The sequence below is a fragment of the Salminus brasiliensis genome, chromosome 5 (genome assembly GCF_030463535.1).
Source record: "Salminus brasiliensis chromosome 5, fSalBra1.hap2, whole genome shotgun sequence".
Taxonomy (NCBI): Eukaryota; Metazoa; Chordata; class Actinopteri; order Characiformes; family Bryconidae; genus Salminus; species Salminus brasiliensis.
The window spans coordinates 44,600,565-44,620,280 of record NC_132882.1 but is presented as its reverse complement, the minus strand read 5'-3'; the positions used below and the strand labels follow the sequence as shown (position 1 = coordinate 44,620,280).

General features: G+C 46.9%; 2 protein-coding genes across 3 annotated transcripts; both read right to left on the bottom strand.

Annotated features, from left to right (window-relative positions):
- Positions 1-1,151: 1,151 nt before the first annotated feature.
- On the bottom strand, positions 1,152-5,582 carry nat14 (N-acetyltransferase 14 (GCN5-related, putative)). Its single transcript, XM_072679065.1, has 3 exons — positions 5,464-5,582; positions 4,814-4,934; positions 1,152-3,000 (listed from the first exon to the last, which is right to left on the bottom strand). The coding sequence occupies exons 2-3, from the start codon at positions 4,892-4,894 to the stop codon at positions 2,236-2,238; spliced, it is 846 nt and encodes a 281-aa protein (XP_072535166.1). The 5' UTR covers positions 4,895-4,934; positions 5,464-5,582; the 3' UTR covers positions 1,152-2,235.
- A 2,121-nt stretch (positions 5,583-7,703) lies between these two features.
- Positions 7,704-18,727, bottom strand: znf628 (zinc finger protein 628). 2 transcript variants are annotated; one of them, XM_072680579.1, is made up of 8 exons: positions 18,200-18,727; positions 17,240-17,344; positions 16,125-16,628; positions 14,721-14,793; positions 12,781-13,884; positions 12,335-12,692; positions 11,867-12,021; positions 7,704-10,696 (listed from the first exon to the last, which is right to left on the bottom strand). In XM_072680579.1, the coding sequence occupies exons 3-8, from the start codon at positions 16,499-16,501 to the stop codon at positions 8,393-8,395; spliced, it is 4,371 nt and encodes a 1,456-aa protein (XP_072536680.1). In that variant the 5' UTR covers positions 16,502-16,628; positions 17,240-17,344; positions 18,200-18,727; the 3' UTR covers positions 7,704-8,392. The 2 variants fall into 2 exon arrangements, with proteins under 2 accessions (XP_072536680.1, XP_072536682.1); XM_072680581.1 differs by lacking the exon at positions 17,240-17,344.
- Positions 18,728-19,716: the final 989 nt, after the last annotated feature.

Sequence of the window (19,716 nt, the reverse complement as noted above, 5' to 3'; positions counted from 1 at the left end):
CTGTTCTTACAACGGATTCTGATTCTGAACAAACAAGATTCTGACAGCCACCAGTGTTTCCTGAAGAGGACAGTGGGATCCATCACTCAACACATCATGGGGGCTCAGAGTGGCTCAGCGATCCAGTGCTCCACAACTACACTATGGTTGCAATTCGGTTCGAATCCCGAGCCATGCAGCCCAAGAGAGAGTCCAAGAGAGCACCCATTAGCCGTGCTCTCTCCAGGTGGGTAGATGGCGCTGTACGGGTGGGGCAATTGGCGGAAGCAAATTGGGAGAAAAAAAGAAACATTTTTATTTTATTTTATTTATTTATTTTTATTTATTTTTTAACTATTTTAAGAAGATTCTAAGGAAGCTATGGATGAATGAGGCTCGTGTGAGTAAAAAAAAAAACAAACCTCTTGAGATTCATCTGAACTGGAGTGTCAACGAAAAAGAGACTGAAACACAGCTGAACTCTCACTGTTACCACTAGCAAGGTCACACATTTGCTTAAATTTGGATATTAAGCTACAAATTGGGCAGAATCTTATTTGTTTTTCATTTTCTCCAAAACATTTTCAAACGAAAAAACTAAACTAAACGAAAAAACAACGAAAAAACTAAACGAATTTTAAACATAGATTTGATATTAGATATTTGACAGTTACGTGGCTTAGAACGAGTGTTAGAACTGCTTTTGGCTCTCAGCAAATCTAAAGTTGGTTGCGTTACTGTATGTGGTGCAAATCTGAATATTTACCTTTTAAGAATTCTAAAACATTATGTTGTGTATTTTTAAGTATGAAACAAATCTCCCAGATTTTTAATGTAGATTCCCTTCAGTCAGTGTTGCTTGTTTTAAATGATTGAATTTGGTAAGTTTTTTTTGTTGTTGTTGTTATATTGGAAATTACTGTAAATCCACCATTTTCATGGTATCAAAAGTAGTACAGAATATTGATTTAAAGTATGTTTAAAGTACAAATTTGTGTAGATTTGAATATTAACCTGGAAATAGTGAAGATTTGTCCTCATTAATCGCATTCATTTCACTTGTTTTAATATTTTTATAAATATTTTTATTTTATAATTTATTTATTTTTTGATATTCCAAACATTGTTGTTTATTTTAAAACTATATAAGGAGGGGGGGGGGGGGGCAAAAAACAAAATTATATATAATTATTATATATTTTAATGTAGATTTTATATCGGAAAGAATAATCTATAGGTTAAGACATACATGGGTTTTATAATATATATATATATATATTTGGAAATTACTGAATCCACTCCTTCATATGGTATCAAAAGTGATATGGGACATTCAAAATATTAAAACAAAGTTGAAAAATATGTTGTATCGTAATATCGTCAAATTTGTAAAAATATGAATATTTACCTAGAAATAGTGAAGAATTCCTTTCACGTTTTTTATTTATTTAAAAGAATCCCAGATATCAGACAGATTTGTCTCCTAAGGTTAAGACAGTAGATGGCTTACACATATTCAGAATTTAAAACTACATGTAGTTTTAAATAACTGCATTTGGTAATTTTTATTTTATTTTTATTACTTTGGAAATTACTGTAAATTCACTCTTCCCATGGTACCAAACATAGTATAGAATATCGATATTGTACTGAAAGTACTGAAAATCCAGTATTTTGAAATGACAAATTTGCATAGATTTGAATATTTTCCTAGAAATAATACTGAATCTTCAATATTTCTCATTCATTCACTTGTTTTGATTTTTTTTAAAACAAAAAATATCAGAGAATTTTATTTGCCAAGGTTGAGAGAGTATGTGGCTTACACATGTTAATAACTTAGGACTACAGGCTCTCAGGTGATTTTGCTTCAAATATTTGCATTTGGTAAGGTTTTTTTTTTTTTTTTAACATGGGGAATTACTGTAAATCCACTCTTTCCATGGTATCAAAAATGTTAAGGAATACTGATACTGCTCAAAGTATTGAAACTAAGTCGTGACCATACTGAACACCCGAGGCCCGTGTGCTAATTCTCCATTTTTAACAGTAACATCTCCAGACAACCAAATATAGCAACTCGGTCAGCGCTGCGCAATGTCCCCCTTCTTCAGCTGGGCAATACATTTCCATTTCCATTGTTTGGAAACTGACTTTGGAAATAATCTTGGTAGCATCCCAAAATATGTGCTTATTGTATAATTTCAGACAAATGTTGTAGTTACAGTAAACATCCCCGTTCTGTTGCAATCACACTCACAAGTCTTTGACAAACACTTTAGTCACTGGGAACCCAAGCCAGCCTTTCTCCGGCTCTTCGTAATCCTCCTCCTCCTCCTCATCCTCGACCCCAGCCGTCTCGCCCTGTAGCCGGTAGCCCAGCTTCCTGAAGAACGCCTCTCCAACTTTGGACGGGAAGGGCACGTGAGCGTAAACCCTGTGGATTCCACTTTGCCTGGCTTTGGCCTCCAGGCTTTGGACCAGCAGTCTCCCAACACCTTCTCTTTTGTACCAGCTCTGCACCACCAGCCTGCAAATGCGATAAACCCCATCCCGGCTCCAGCCGTCACGGGCCACGCAGCCGAGCACTTCGCCGTCACCGTCCGCGAGCCACACTTCCCCGGCCACCCTCGCCCTCTCCCTCAAGTCATCTTCCACCGCCTTCTCCTTCGTCTTCCCTTTCTCCTGCTCTTTGGCCTTCTTGCGACGCCTGGCCTTGTCCTGGTTGGTCACCAGCCTGGCCTTGGCGGCATGCGGGTTGGGCAGGTCCGGCTCAGATTCAGCTTGATAACAGCTGCCCAAGTAATCCCAGTAGGGCCTGGTGGAGCCTAGGATGCCCATGGAGCGAGGGATGGTGAGCTTGAGGTAGAGGATGCAAAGGAAGACGGGGATCAGCAGGGCCACCAAGAAGGAGTGCACCAAGAAGCGGAGGATGGAGGACAACGTGGCCAGCATGAGAAGCGCCAGCGGACGAGTGAGGAGGTGAAGGATAATGCGGTTTTCGGTCCCTTCGCATCCCTCCTGTAACGGGACGAGAACATGGGTGAGGGGAAGCAGGAAAAATGGGTCCTGTAAGAATTCTGGAGTAAAGGCAGTGGTTCTGTATAGAACCAGGACAACTCATAAAACAACTCATGCAAATATACAGTTTCTTAAAGGTTCCTCAAGTTCTTCTAGAGGGTTCTTCATAGAACCATCATAGTGTGAATTGGGAGAACATACAAGAACAACACTAATGGCGGAAAACATTATAGAACAGTCAGGAGAGAACATTCCAGATCCAGAGAACATTAAGAACATGCAGAACATGGCTCTGGGAGAACAGTCAGGAACCGTAAAAAAAAAAAAATGGGAAGAACATTCTAGATCAATGTGAATGTGGAAAGAACATTTGAGAATGATGTGACCTGGAAAAAAATAACAAGAAACACTATGATGTTTGGAGAACCTTCATGAACAGAATGAATTGAAGAGAACATTCTAGAACCGTGTGAATGGGGGAAGAACATACAAGAACAACACTAGTAGTTGCGGAAAACATAATAGAACGATCAGGAGAGAACATTCCAGATCCAGAGAACATTCAAGAACACTATGAATAGATAAGACCATGCAGAACATGTGGCTCTGGGAGAACAGTCAGGAACCGTATTGATCAGGGAAACCATGAAGGAACAGTAAAAAAAAAAAAACATGGGGAGAACATTCTAGAACAGTGTGAATGTGGAAATAACATACAGGAACCGTATGAATGGGGAGAACTTTATAAAAAGTATGGCTCAAGGTAACCATTCTGGACCAGATTATACACCTAGTAGAACCTGCAGGAACCTGCAGAGAACTATGAATGTGGATTTCTAGAATGATGTGACCATAGAAACACTATGAATTGTGGAGAACCTTCACAACAGAATGAATTGGAGAGAACGTTCTAGAACCGTGTGAATGGGAAAGAACATACAAGAACAACACAAATGGGGGAAACATTATAGAACAGTCAGGAGAGAACATTCCAGATCCAGAGAACATTCAAGAACACTATGAATGGATAAGAACATGTAGAACATGTGGCTCGGGAGGAACAGTCAGGAACCGTATAAATCAGGGAAACCATTTAGGATCAGAACCATTCTGGACCAGATTAAACCTGCAGAGAACCTGATAGAACTTGCAGAGAACTATGAAAGGGGAAAAACATTTTAGAATGATGTTACCTGAAGAAAAAAAAACCCCAAAAAAACGAGAAACACTATGAACTGTGGAGAACCTTCATGAACAGAATTAATTGGAGAGAACATTCTAGAACCGCATGAATGGGAGAAATTATAGAACATTCAGGAGAGAACATTCCAGATCCAGAGAACATTCAAGAACAGTACGAATGGATAAGAACATGTAGAACAGTCAGGAACCGTATAAATCAGGGAAACCATTCAGGAACAGTGTGGATTGAGGCAGAACGTTCTGGACCAGATTAAACCTGCAGAGAACTTTGAAAGGGAAGGAACATTTTAAAATGATGTAGCAAGAAACACTATAAACTGTGGAGAACCTTAATGAACAGACTGAACTGGAGGGAACAGGGGAACATGTTTAGAAAGTGTTGCTCAGGATGACCAGGGGCCGGTTTAAATCTGGGAGAACATCTGCGAACACTGGGAACGTGCAGAGAAGATGCGGAAGAACAGAACAACGTTCCCCGATGAGAATATTAGGAAACAATATGTCCCGAGGAGAACCATGACTAGAACCATGCGAACTGGGCCCAACATTTTACAGTAGAACACTGAATATTGACTACGTCAACCTCCGAACAAACAGAATTACGCTGTACCTTGATGAGGGCCTTGACGGCCTCGATGTCGTCCTCTTTCATCCGCCGGAGGACTACGCTTCCCAGGTCCAACCTCACCATCTTACCCTCTGACTTTTTTACGGCTGTTGAGTCGGTGGTCCTAAAAACAGAGACGACAGAAGGGTGGTCGGCTGAAAGGGTGCAGGCCTACAGTGGTGGGGACAGCCCGGCTATAGTGGACATGGCAAGGCCTCGGCGAACGCACTGGTGTTCAGAGATAGGCTAGTCCAACCAATGGCACCCAATCAGTCCGATCAATCTGATCACTGGATATAATGAAAACATCAACAGCCGAGATCAGTCTGAGGGATTAGACTGTAGGCCGGACAGGACAGGGGAGGGAAGGGGAGGTTGTGGTAGACCAGTTGGTAGACCAGGCTGCCATGCCCCAGTCGTAAAACCCAGTATACACCGTGCACGAGCACGGGTCTAATCTGAGCTAAATGACTCATTAGATCCAGTTTTATCAGCATTGTTGATGTATTGCACGGATTGAGGAGATTGAGGAGCTGCTGCTGCCACTACTGCTGCCACTACTGCTGCCACCACCAACCGCTTAAAAAGCCGTATATGGTAACGCCGTCTGCGCAAAACCCAAACACCGCCGTCCCCCCGTTTAACCTACTTACCTCTAAACAAAGATTCCGCAGGTCAGATAATGTCCAGACGTGGAGAATGACCACGGCCTCGCATGTCCACCGAGTTTCGCAGCGTTTCGAGCGAGGAATTTGCGTGGTTAGCGCTTATCTGCCGGCGCACGTTGTCGGCCTACTTGCCTTGGTGAATACGGAGCGTACGCAACCGGCGCTGAGGCGAACGGCCTCAACGCCCCCGCCAGAAATGAGCAGTTTCTGAGGCGATGCGGCTCTCAGGCCAGTCGCAGCTCAGAAAGGGAGAGAAGTGGAGAGATTGGGTCGCTGTTTTGTCTAAACTAGGCACGTATTGTGTGTTTTATGAGGAGATGTGAGGCGAATAATTAAACGGGCAATACAAAAACCATGAAAAAGCTCACTTTAGCTGTGCTAGCTAACTAGCTTCATATGTGGTAAACATGGCTACTCGCATTTCACAGTGTTTACTGTAGTCTGCTGTGATATTGAGGGGTGTGAAAACTGGGAAAACACCTCCTAATGGTCTATCTTCAGTGTGGAGGCTTTGGGAAAACTAGCTAGTACAGGTACTACTAGCTAGTACCACATGCTTTGCTAATTAAGCTAGCTAGGTAGGTACGGTAACACTTCTAGGCCCAGAAGTGTCTTGGTATTAAGGCCAGGCATCCAGAAAATTGATGGGTGGGAAGGATACACCTCCTAATGGTCTATCTTCAGTGTGGAGGCTTTGGGAAAACTAGCTAGTACCACATGCTTTGCTAATTAAGCTAGCTAGGTAGGTACGGTAACACTTCTAGGCCCAGAAGTGTCTTGATATTAAGGCCAGGCATCCAGAAAATTGATGGGTGGGAAGAATACACCTCTTAATGGTGTACCTTGAATGTGGAGGCTTTGGGAAAACTAGCTAGTACAGGTACTACTAGCTAGTACTCATTTTTTTGCTAATTAAGCTAGGTAGTTAGCTTAACACCACTAGGCCCAGAAGTGTCTTGGTATTAAGGCCAGGCATCCAGAAAATTGATGGGTGGGAAGGATACACCACTTAATGGTCTATCTTGAATGTGGGGGCTTTGAGAAAACTAGCTAGTACAGGTACTACTAGCTAGTACTCCTTTTTTGCTAATTAAGCTAGCTAGCTAGGTAGTTAGCTTAACACCACTAGGCCCTGAAGTGTCTTGGTATTAAGGCCAGGCATCCAGAAAATTGATGGGTGGGAAGGATACACCACTTAATGGTGTACCTTGAACGTGGGGGCTTTGGGAAAACTAGCTAGTACTCCTTTTTTGCTAATAGCTCAGATAGCTAGCTTTACTACCTAGCTGAGGTTTTTCTTGAGTAAATAGCAAAGCACTTTTTTAAGTCGCTCTGGATAAGAGCGTCTGCTAAATGCCTTAAATGTAAATGTAATAAAGCTAGCTAGCTAGGTATGTTAACACCACTAGGCCTAGAAGTGTCCTGATATTAAGGCCAGGCATCCAGAAAATTGATGGGTGGGAAGGATACACCTCTTAATGGTCTATCTTGAATGTGGGGGCTTTGGGAAAACTAGCTAGTACCTTTTTCTGAAAGAAAGCTAACTAGGTAGGTAATTAGCTCAACATTACTAGGCCCAAAAGTGTCTTGATATCAAGGTCAGATAGATGGAGAAGGATCGAGTGTTCTGTGTGATGCTTCCACGACCCATTACGAATCATCTTTGCCCTGAGATGCTTTGGGAAATCCAGCCCTGCTAGAAAGTTAGCTAGCTAGCACATATTGTGTGTGTGTAATATATATATAAATAAATAAAATCACTAGCTCAAAATTTTCATCCATCTCATTTCATCTTCTCATCTGCTTCTTCCTGGTCAGGGTTGCGATAGGTCCAGAGCCTACCTGGAATTGTTGGAGGCAGGAATACCCACCCTCTGGACAGGGCACCAGTCCATCATAGGGTACCACACACACCCATACACTCACACCCGGGGGGGCACAATTTAGCATAGCCACACAGGGAGAACACACCACCTCACCAAAGGCAGTGCTGCACCCCTGCTGCACCACCGTGCCGCCATCCCAAAGGCTGTATGATGCATTTCAGTAGAGCATTAGGAAAACTGATGGCTGAAAAGGAATCAATCATGAAACAGTGAGGTTGCGTTATGCGATGCTGCACTACAGGATATTACACAACACGGCTAAATGCTAGTTTGGGGCCTGCCTGACTGCCCTTAAAAAGAGTATGACTAAAATATTAAAATAAAAAAATAAATAAGAAATGACATTACCAACGGCTTTTTATTGAACAGGACCACGTCCTAATATCAACAGTTATAGTGAAACCCAACAGTATCGACATATTCACAAATTTGTGTTCATCTTATACACCCACTGTCAACATGACAGTATATCATTATTATTAGTTCATACAGTTCATGTCCAACAGTCTTAAACGGCTTCGTTACAAGCCCCCACTTCCTGAAGAGAACAGCACTACAGATTTCTTTCAGTCAGAAGCTTATTTTTAGCAGGTTTACATCTGCCGCTTGTGGTTTGTGAAACAGCTCCCCGTAGGGGCCAGGTGAGCAACTGCCTCCTGGTAGAAGAAAATGCAGCGCTCCACTTCATTGCCCAGAAATACATTAGAAAACGTGTAATGGAAAGTTTCTCCAAAAGGTTCAACCATTGCACTAAAGAGGTTAGCTAATTTTTAATCATGTGCTTGACTCCCAGCTTCCCACGATTTCAATCTCTTGACGGCCGAAAGACCTAAACAGGAACCTAATCAGGAGTGACTGGATTAGGTTTGATTAGTCACCTGGATTGTGACACACCACTAACCTTTCCCAAGACTGGACAATGTGTGTTAACAAGGACACGTGTCACTGGTACAGTCAACTGAAGTAGTGCGTGATGGTTAGTCGGACAAAGTGTGCGCTCTAGGTTAGTCGTGCGAGTCGTTCCCAGCTCAGCCCTCAGCCCCGTTCACACCAGCTGGCGACAGCCTGCTCTCGGTCTCCAGAACCTTCTGCTCCTCGGACGTCGCTTCCCGCACTGCGGTAACTTCTTTTTCTACATTCCTTAATCCCAAAGAAACCCCTCCCTCGGCTCCCTCTCTCAAGCTGCCAGTACTGACCTCAATAATGACGATACCTTCTCCACCCTCTAACTGAAAGATGCCCTCCATTTGGCCTGCTCTCGCCCCAACAACTCCCCCGGGGTCAGTAAAGCTGTCCCCGACCTCAGAACTGCTGCCCTCGCCTTCTATCAGTGCAATCATCTGAACGCTCTGCCCACTGCCTGCGTCCCCATCTATCTTAGCCTCGTTGGCCAGCTCAAACACGACCTCCTGCCCCCCGAGTGGCATCAAGGCTTGGGCGGAATGGCAGGAAAGGCCAAGGTCTTCATTCTGGCCTTCCGTGTAGCCGGAGTTCTGCTGGATGTCGTCGTCGCTCTGGGGCTCCGTTTGGAAATGGAGAACAAACGATTTCTCCTGCACCCCAACACCTCCCTCAATCCCGGCCATCCGTTCGCCTTCCCTCCCTCCGCTCCACTCTTGAAGCAAGTTCAGAGAAACCATCTCCGCCTCCTCCTTCACCCCATCTCCCTCGTTCTCTCCCTCCGTCTGAAAGCGAAGAACATAAGACTTTTCCCCACCGTCGCCGCTCCCTCCTTCCCCTTGTTCCCCTTCTCCTTCAAACTGTAACACATAAGACCTACCGCCCTCAACTCCTCCCTCCATCTCCACCTTAACCTCCATCCCGTCCCTCTGCTCCCTCTCCCCAGTCTCCTTCTTAAAACACAGAACATAGCGCTCCCCTGGGAGCGGCTCCGGAAGCTTGTCTGCAGCAGGCGCGGCCTGGGGATCACCTGCCGAGGGGCTCACGGCGCAGGGGCTATCCGCCGGGGCGCTTGCAGCTGGGTTCACTGGTGTAGCAGTGACGTTGGCTGGGGCACTGGGTGCACCGTCAAGCACCGGATCTGAATTCTGAGGTGGCGCCACCAGTGACGGGACCTGTACATGGGAGAAGGTTGCTGGAGTAGGAGCAGGAGCAGCAGTTGTGGTTGCAGAAGACGTCGTGGGTGGGGCTGATGCTTGAGTTGCTGGTGCAGGTGTTGTCTGTTCCAAGGAAACAGATGTCAGGGTTTTGGCTTTGGGCTTGCGCCCACGTCTGGTTCTAGTGTTCCTGGTACGACCTAGCGTTCCCAAAATGGGTCTGGTCATGGCTGTTGTGTTTTGGGGCGGGGTGGTGATGAGTGGAGCGTTGTTATTATTTGTGAGAATGAACCTCTGCTGGGTCTGGAGTGGCTGGAACTGAGAGATTTGAGTTTGAGGTGGAGCCAGGACCTGGGGCAGTGCCGGTATGGTTTGCACCAAGGGCAGGGGCTGCGGCACAGAGGGGGCGGGAACGGCGTTTGCATTGCCTGCCGTGGGAACGAGGATGATACTTGGCTGGTTTCCATTGGTAGACTGGCACTGAAGTAGTAGGTAGTTCTGGGATGGTGGTTGTACTGGTGGAGGGGGTGGAGGAGGGGGAGGAGGAGGCGGCGGAGGAGGAGGCGGAGTGGGCAGGGCTGGTTGCGTTGGCACCGGATTGGACAGCGGGATCAACTGCAGTCCCATGGGAGTCTGGATCATGAAATAATTCTGTGAGGTGTTTGGGGGAATGTCCAGGTTTGATGGCGAGAGGATCAGGGTGGAATTCCCATCGGTGGGAAAAAGCGAGCTCAGCCCACCTGCCGCGCCCATGTTGAGACTCAGCGTGGTCGCAGTGCTGTCTGAAGCCCCACCTTTCCCTGTGATCTTCCCCGCTTCTTTCGCGCAGGAGGCCCCTCCTCCGCTGACGTGGGTCCGGAGGTGCCTCTGCAGGTAAGAGTGCATGACGAACTCCTTGCCGCAGTGCTGGCACTTGAAGTCCTTGCGCGAGTAGTGTGTGCGCAAGTGCAGCTGGAGGTTGGAGGAGTGTGTGAAGCTCTTGTGGCACTGCACGCACTGAAAGGGCCTCTCTCCCGAGTGCGTGCGCTCATGCTGCTTCAGGTTGGAGGTCTGGGAGAAGGCCTTGCCGCACACAGAGCAGGCATGGGGACGCAACCCCGAGTGCAGCTGGCTGTGTCTCCGTAGGCAACTGGTGTTTTTGAACGACTTGCCGCACTCCTGGCACACGTAGGGTCGCTCGCCTGTGTGCTGGCGGAGATGGTACTGGTAATGTGAGCTCCACTTGAAGGTGAGAGAGCAATACGGGCACTGGAAGGCCCGTACTCCTGTGTGCACCTGATAAAGAAGGAAGAAGCGAGAAGCAATTGGGATACTTACTAACTGCACCTAAGTCAGTTAATACTGAATATTAGGGGTCGTCTGACGAACAGGCCAGCCGTTGACCAGGTCTGGACGTTAATTCGTAGCTTTATAAACTTTATTTGTAAAGTTTGTAAGCTCACAATATTTCCACCATCATTCCCAATCATTGATCATATCCTGAAGTTCCCTGTATTTACTTTTTCTAATCTTCAAAGCAAAACAAAGCATTAGCATGTCATTCATCATCACTGGCTGGTTTCCCAGACAGGGATTAAGCCTAGTCCGTTTTCCTTTCAATGGAGAATCTCCATTCAGAATGCTGTGTAGTCCAGGACTTGGCGTAATCCCTCTCCAGGAAACCTGGATGTGTTAATGTTCACATAATGTTTGTTTTGGACAAGGACTGCGTTCCTGTACATTTTCACACTATGGCCAGTGGTCTCCTTGTTTACTAATAATCCAGTCCAGAATCATCGCCAACTCCTGGGCGGTATTTTTATAACTGATTTATTGTCTAAATTCTTGTAGTGTTTCCACCTTACTTGACCACGCCCGCTTTGGGTTGGGTTAGAACTTCCAGTCATTTCTTATCTCTTATCAAATGGTCTACTGTCTGAAGTAGGCTATTTCTGTAAACACTGATCTAGTGAAAGTGGTACAGAGCACTGCGTTGGTGAAGAGGACCTGCGTCTGTTGTTGAAGGCGCTAAATTGAAAACGTCCACCCAAACGTCCATCCTCCTTGTGAGGCTGTCAGGAAGGACATCAGCCTAAGCACTAACCTATCTAAGAGCCTCACAGGCACCCAACACGTCTGCTTCACCAGAGCTTCATTACCCGGCCAGTTCTCTGGGTAAGCATGTCCTCGTGTTGGTTTCCCCTCCAGAAAATGTTAAGACATTTAGCGGATGTTTTAAATTTCATGTCTTCAACCACAGACGCAAGTCCTCTTCTTTAGAAGGCGTCTGATATTTAAACGACGCCCCACAGCACTCTGAACTTTTTGTGTTGGTTCCTTCCAATTATTGCGACACCCTCTTTTGCTTTTGCACCGGACATTCTACACCGAGTCAACAAAGATGGCCGCCCCCCGTTGTTTAACACTGGAACATTTGACTTAGTGTGTGTCTTAGTGTTTACCCACCCGCTGATGTATGGACAGCAGAGAGGACCTCTTGAAGCTCTTTCCGCACTCCGTGCAGCGGTACGGCCTTTCTCCCGTGTGGTCTCTCATGTGGTAGCGCAGTCCTGACGAACCCTTGAAGGACTTCCCGCACTCAGAGCAACGGTATGGCCTCTCTGTCATAAAAAAAGAAGCATGAAAATGGAGATATAGGCATGACTCAACCCAGGGAATCCCTTAGCGAGGACTACAGTTTCAAAACCGCAGTCTGAATAAGTCCTACTGCTCCCTAAACCACATCAAACCCACATCAACAAAGACCTGGATGTGGTTTGAGATATGTGTGTGTGTGTTTAGAGTTTGGGTGATAAATTGGATTAGATGTGCTAGAGCAGGTGCAAATATGCAGACTACTCCAGCACCAGGGTTTGGAACCACTGATGGTTCTAGATGCCGGTGTGAGCGGTTTGAACCGGTGTCTTCTCTTACCATTATTAGAAGTCGTGCTCTTGCTCCCGCCTCCTTTTCTCCCAGCCCTCCCTGACGCCCTGGTGGCCGGTTTCCCACCCGTTTGCCTCTCCTCCTCCGTGACGGCAATGAGGCTGACGTGGATCTCCCTCTCGCTCTCGTCCCCATCTCTCTTGGCAGAGGGTGAGGAAGGCAGGGGCAGAGAGAGAGAGAGCGAGGGAGGACAGACGATTTCGGCTTCGGCCTCAGCCTCTGCCAGAAGCCTCTGCTCCTCAGTGTGCGAGAGCTGGTGGGTGAGAAGGGAGGAGAGCTGGGGGAACGAGCGATCGCACGCCGAGCAGCTGAACTGGGAGCGGGACGCCTGGGACAGGGGGTGCACCTGGATGAGGAGCACAGAAATAGAACCCTTTATATTTACCAGACTCTCAGTTAAAAGGGTTCCACCCACCTTAAGTCTTTTCACCCACCTGTGCCATGTGCCGGCTCAGCGAGTTGCTGTTTTTGAAGGTCTTCCCGCAGTAGGCACATTCCGACAAAGCTGAAACTCGCGTCGTTGTATCCACGGCGGGCACGGTGGCATCGGCGGGCACGGATCCGGTGAAGCTCTGGAGCAGATCATACTGAACCTGCCCAGCCCCGCCTCCGATTCCGTCCAAACCAAGAAGCTCCGCCCCTTGTGCGCTTTCAGACACGGCTGTTGTCTCCACAACCTCCTCAAAGTCTGCTAGTAGTGGTGCCGTCCCGATTAGAGAAACTCCACACCCCTGAGCCTCCTCCATGCCGTCCCCTGCGGCGACCCCACCACCATGCCCCGCCCCCATGGCATCCAGGTGCAGGGCCTGATGCTCTTCTAAGTGCGTCTGTGTTCCGAATGTTTCATTGCAGCTGCCGCAGCTGTACAGCAATACGTTCGCGCTCGTTTCCACGCTAACCTCCTCCATGCTAACCTGCATGTGGTCGGAGCTGGTGACCGTCGTCAGCACGTTCTGACCGTTTTCGGACGACGCCGACGAAGGCACGGAGGACGATGGCATGTGGTGCGAAAGGAAAACCTGCCCGACTCCGCCTTCCTGCCCGCCCACTAGGCCCACCATGTCCGAAATGGTCATGCCGACCGCCCTCAAGTCCTCTGAAGCCGTGTCCTCGAGCACCACCTCCACCTCTGCCCTTGGCCCTGCCTTCCCTGCTTTGGCCGCACCCTTGGCTTTGCCCTCCACGTGGGAGTTGCGGTGAAGTGCCAGGTTGGAGGAATGGGTGAAGCTGCGGCCGCATTCGCCGCACACGTAAGGCCGCTCGCCCGTGTGTATGCGCATGTGCTGCCTCAGGTTGGTGGACTGGCTGAAGGCCTTGTTGCAGACCACGCAGACGTAGGGCTTGACCCCGAGGTGCACGTTCTTGTGCCTACGCAGGCTGCTCGAGTTCTTGAAGGCCTTGGGGCAGCTGTCGCACGGATACGGGCACTCTCCTGTGTGCTGCCGCAAGTGGTACTGGTAGTGCGAGCTCCACTTGAAGGTCAGGGGGCAGTATGGACACTGGAAGGTGCGCAGGCCGGTGTGAACACTACGGTGGACCTAGGCGAGAAATCATAATAAGAGTCATTAAAATCAAATCAATTTCTAATAAAACTCGTCCCCATAAGGGCAACCAGAACACACTGACGACCATAACTGCTATAGGAGCGAGTGGCAATCATGGGGGTCCAAGCACTACCCCCTTTTTTGGAGTCACTAGAGCACAGTTTTTAGAATAGCCTTTATTTTATATTTTATATTGACCTTTTGACCTTGGAATAGTTCAACAGATTTAAAAGTTAAATACACTGACTTTTGTGGACAGCCATAACTGCTATGGGAGCAAGTGGCAATCATCGGGGTCCAAGCACTACCCATCATTCTGGAGCAAGTAGAGCACAAATACTGGACACTGATTAAGACTAGCCTCTATTTATAATAAATGTTGGGTCTCACAATTAAGCTTTGCGAACCAAAAAAAAAATGACCTTTTAGCATCATAGCATCATAACATAATTGGAAAAATACAGATTTCACCCCTTATTGTGACTATATCTAATGTAGAACATGCACAGATTTTTGTGGACGGCCATAACTGCTGTTACAGCAAGTGGCAATTATCGGGGTCCAAGCACTGCCCACCGTTCTGGAGCCAGTAGAGCGCAAATGCTGGGCAGTGTTTCAGAATGGCCTCTATTTATAACCGATGTGGGTTCTCAAAATTAGCTTGCATACACAATGACCTTTTGACCTTGGTGTAGTTAATCAACAGATATCAAGTCAAAAGGTGACGTGTATTTAATAAATCATTCTACAGCCACTATCGATGTGATTTAGGCTCACTGCACACCAGAATGAGCTTTGTGATACAGGCTAAATGTAGCAGTTTCTCTCACCTGTAGGAGAGAAGAACGCTTAAATGCTTTACCGCAGTCGTCACACTTATAGGGCTTCTCTCCTGAATGGGATCTGGAACAAAAACACACTGAATTTAGGTGGTCATTAGGGCTGGGCGATATGTAAAAACACTAGATCACGATATTTATACCTTTACTGAACAGCGATTTCTACTCAACATCTGCTGCTCTTCATCTAATTAACCCAGTCAGTAATGAAACCTGCAGCTGATCGGTGTTTATTGAGCACTAACAGTATTATATAGAAGAAAGCTTTTCAATCACGATACGATTAAATATCATCGTATTGCCCAGCTCTAGTGGTCATAATACTCCAATATTAATAATGCACTCCATGTATCCAAGACTGGAGTTAAATACATGATATTAGGCAGACAGAAGGATCCTGGTCCCGCCAGTGTAGACCTTTCAGTACACCCCGTCCTTAAATACAGGCGAGGAAACTACAAAAGGAACCAAGACAACATGGCCTTCCAGCTGACCTTCAGACGTGAAGGCGAAAACTCAACTCACACCTCGCAATCCAGGCAAATTAGGAACAGACACACAGTCCCCATCATGCGGCAACCCAGCAGAAACACGTTCACGACCCAGTTTGACCTACTGTTTAAGAAACACTCCTCCAACCCCTCATCAGTGGTCAGTTCCCGACCACAGAGCCGCTTTCAGCTGGATATTTTTGGGTGGTGGACCCACTCTGAACCTGGCAGGGACACTACCGTGTGTTGTAATACCTGGTTGGGGGTAATAATCCACAACCTAGAGGGTTACAGGGTTCATCAACAATGAGAAAGTATCGCAGTATACACTATGTGGACAAAAGTATTGGGACACCTGCTCATTGTTCTAGAATCAAGGGGATTAAAAAGAGCTTACTGAGGTCAGGATGTTGGATGATGATCACCACCATACCTTTATGCCCAACTCCTCCTATTCAAAAGTATTGGATTAAGCATCATCCATCATTCCAGGGAACACAGCTCTTCCACTGCTCCACAGCTCAGTGCTGCTAGGGGGGCTTTATACCCCTCTACTAGCCCACGCCTGGTATTATTAGGCAGAATGGAGCCAATAGATGAATGTTTTTCTGCTCCAGAGAGTCCTATTCTAGTGGCAGTCCTTCTTCTCTACAGGGACTAGACAAGCTGTATGTGTGTGTGTGCATTTGCACATCCGTGTCAGCAATGGGTGCAACATAAAGTAGCTGAATGCATTCATTAACAGGGGTGTCCACAAACATTTGGACCTATAGTCTACCGCAGTATACTGAATCTTAATGTCAGGTTCTAGCAGAACAAGAAGGGCTGCAGTCTGTAACTGTCCTGGAGGTGTTTCTGATAAAATGGCCAGTCAGTGGAATTCAGGACCTGCTCGGAGCCTCACCTCTGGTGATACAGCAGGGCGGAGGATCCCTTGAAGGCCTTGGGGCAGAGGTTGCAGCGGTACGGCCTCTCGTTATTATGGCTACGCTGATGATGCGCCAGCCTGGAAGACCACTTGAAGCTCTTGCCGCAGTCCAGACACTGGTAGGGGTGCTCCGGGTTCTGGGACACCACCGAGGTCGACGAGGTCACCATTTCGACGCCAGTGAGCACGACCGTTTCGGCCTCCTTCTCCTCCTCCTCCTCCCCGCCCTTCTCGCCATCGTCGTCCCCATCTTCCACCGGGGTAAGGAGCGAGGGGAAGGGTGAGAGGGACGAGGGAGGCTGCGTGGGGAGAAGTTCAGTTTGGACTACCAGGGTGGCGACAGAGTTGGCCATCGTACCCCACGAGTACAGAAGGCCAGTGCGAACAGTGGGGGCCGTAGAGCAGCTCAATCGCCGTTTTCGCGGTCTATGGCAGCCATCGCCGACGCGTGGTGGAGCAACGCCTCTCCTCAGCAGGAACCTAGAACAGAGAACACTGTTCACCGACTGGGGCTGGGCGATATGATAAAAATACTATATCACGATATTTAAACACACGATATTTATCACAGACTAAAAACCATCTGCTGCTCTTCATCTAATGACCCCAGTCTAATTACACTGTTAGTAATGAAACCTGCAGCTGATCCGTGTTTATTAACACGGACAGTCTCCTCCATATGATTAGAGAAGATTATTATTCATCACCATAACAAAATTTATCACGATACGATAAAATATCATCGTACTGCCCAGCTCTACCTTCGACCTGTCAATGACAGACCAGGCTTTTTTTGGCAAGAAACAGCTTTTGCCTACAGTATCGTGGTATACACTATATTTTGACAAAAGTATTTGGACACCTGCTCATTGTTCATTGTTTCTTCTGAAATCGACGGGATTAAAAACAGTTTAACCTGCTTTTGATGTTTGATGAAGTAACGGTCTCTACTGTCTAGGAAAGAAGGCTTTCTATGATATTTTGAGGGCAACTGCTGTGAGGATTTGATTGCTTTCAGTGACAAGAGCGTTATTGAGGTCAGCATGTTGGGTTGCATGACGATCACCACCCTACCCTCATCCCCAACTCACCCAATCCATCATCCAGTGCACTCAGAACCATTTTTGGAGCGATAACGTTCTGGAGAGGAGCTTTCGAAGGCGTCAAACTTTTCAAACTTTCCCAGAACAGCCAACCTACAGGGTTACAGGGTTCATCAACAATGCAGAAACAGCGTTGCCTACAGTATCGTGGTATACACTATATTTTGACAAAAGTATTTGGACACCGGCTCATTGTTTCTTCTGAAATCGACGGGATTAAAAACAGTTTAACCTGCTTTTGATGAAGTAACGGTCTCTACTGTCTAGGAAAGAAGGCTTTCTACGAAATTCTGAGGGCAACTGCTGTGAGGATTTGATTGCTTTCAGTGACAAGAGCGTCATTGAGGTCAGGATGTTGGGTTGCATGACGATCACCACCCTACCCTCATCCCCAACTCACCCAATCTATCATCCAGTGCACTCAGAACCATTTTTGGAGCGATAACGTTCTGGAGAGGAGCTTTCGAAGGCGTCAAACTTTCCCAGCGCCTGGTTCCATCCCCCACCACTGATCAATTTGGGACCTGAACCGAGCATTTCACACCAAACCACAGAGTGGTTTTTGGGCCGGAACCATCTGTGTGACATATATAACGGGACAGCTCCTGGATTTGAACGTGACATCATAGCATAAAGCGAAACCACGAGTCACGTGATTTAAATAACCTGCTTGTTAATCTGAGGGAGGCGTTTTCTGAAGGAAAGGAAGTGCACGGGGGTGTCAGGCATGCTGAAACGTCTTGTAAACGACTCAGCTGATTATTGATCAACCTTCCCCTTTAAACCCCCCCTCCTCCCCCTCCCCCTCCTCCTCCTCCTCCTCCTCCTCCTCCTCCTCCTCCTCACCCCCCTCCCTCCCTCCCTGTGTCCCTGCTGTGTTGTCTGGAGGAAATAATAAAACACACCCTTGATTAAGAAGGTTATTTTCAGAAGGATGGTGGCACTCACCCTCCCGTTAGTGTGGAAACACAGCTCCAGCTGTTTCACCGTCAAGTCTGCGGGCTTCACTCGTCCAGTGTCGAGCCGGCCTGCTCGGCTCCATCTCCCTCCCCGCGCCGTTTTCTCACGCGACGCACTATTTTCACCGTATCTGCGCCTCGTGCTGCTCGCGCGGGGCTGTTATTGCTGTTATTAATATGATTAATAACGCAAAAGCCTTTTAATGGAGTTGTAGTGAAACAGGGCTGAAGTCCGCAGTGATAGTCCACACAACCTTAACAATAATCTGGAGCACAAACTAACCAGCAGTCACCCGCCTGCCTCCACCTCTCAGCACCGGCTCCGCGGATTGGTCCTCCGCGCTCTCCGGCTCTCTCCCGCCATTGGTCCCCAGCGCCGCTGCTGAGAAATCCCCCCCGACTGAGTTTCTAACGTCCTTTAAACGATCGAAAACGTCCCGAACGTCTTCAGAGCCGAACCTCAGCAGTTGCTGCGCATTTCCGAGCGGAACCGCCTGATTCTGGACGCAGCTAACCCTTCAGATGTGTCCGCTAGTCTGTGCGCGGGTGTTTCTGGGTAATGTAGTTTCCCAGTGATGGCGCTAATGTTTTCTTTTTTTCTTTTTCTTTTTTTTTTCTTTTCTTCACCAGCTGTGGCGTAAAACTCCTCATTAGCCATCATTAGAATCACCATTAACCCTTTAATAAAGATAACAGCCCGATATTTACCCTATTGCGAATCGAATAGGTAGTCTAACGTAAGTGTTTTGGTTAGCATTAGATGCTAGCTGGTGCTGATCAGAGTAGGCAGGCTAATTAAATCGTGCTTATTATTGTTTATCAGTGCAAATATCTTTAAATGTGATTTTAATAACCACATAACGACCATTTGCTGGGGTTGTTTTCTTCAATAGTTCCCTTTTTTAACACAGAGAAAAGTAGCCTCACAGGACTGCTGTCTTGCTAGTCTTGCTGTCTGTGGTGGATCTTATCATTTTAGAACAATATTGTTTGAAAAAATAGAGTTTATAATAAATTTTAATCACATTTGAAGGTCTTTGCATTGATAAACGGACTGTTTAGTTACTTTTGTCAAGAATTTTTCACCATTCATCGCATCTAAACAGGGTTATGAGAGGAGCAGAGGGAAAGGGCGGAAGGAAAAGTAGCTCCTACACCACACATATTTTTTTTTATTATTATTTTTGGGTTAAAGAAACTTTTCCACCTTTGGTTTATTAAAAATATATAATAATAATAATACGTCTATTCGGCCTATTTAAGAAAACACTTAGCAATATTTTCATGTCAGGATCAGAATATATCAATCCGCCTACCCCGATCCTAAGGGGTAATGTAGTGGTTGGTGTGGTGCAACAGATAACACCACTACCTGCCACTGAGTTACAACAACACCAGGGTTCGATTCCCGGTCTGGGTGACTATGCTGCGCTACACCAATAAGAGTACTTGGGCCAGACTCCTAACACTACACTGGCCCTCCTCTGTAATACGAGTTACCTTGTA

Excerpts from the sequence above, each read along its gene's own strand:
- nat14 (XM_072679065.1), bottom strand. The coding sequence starts at position 4,894 with ATGGTGAGGTTGGACCTGGGAAGCGTAGTCCTCCGGCGGATGAAAGAG. Across the intron at positions 3,001-4,813 it reads CCGTCAAGGCCCTCATCAAG|GAGGGATGCGAAGGGACCGA; the intron begins GTACAGCGTAAT and ends GTCCCGTTACAG.
- znf628 (XM_072680579.1), bottom strand. The coding sequence starts at position 16,501 with ATGGCCAACTCTGTCGCCACCCTGGTAGTCCAAACTGAACTTCTCCCC. Across the intron at positions 12,693-12,780 it reads TGAGCCGGCACATGGCACAG|GTGCACCCCCTGTCCCAGGC; the intron begins GTGGGTGAAAAG and ends CTCCTCATCCAG. Across the intron at positions 10,697-11,866 it reads TGCTGTCCATACATCAGCGG|GTGCACACAGGAGTACGGGC; the intron begins GTGGGTAAACAC and ends CTTCTTTATCAG.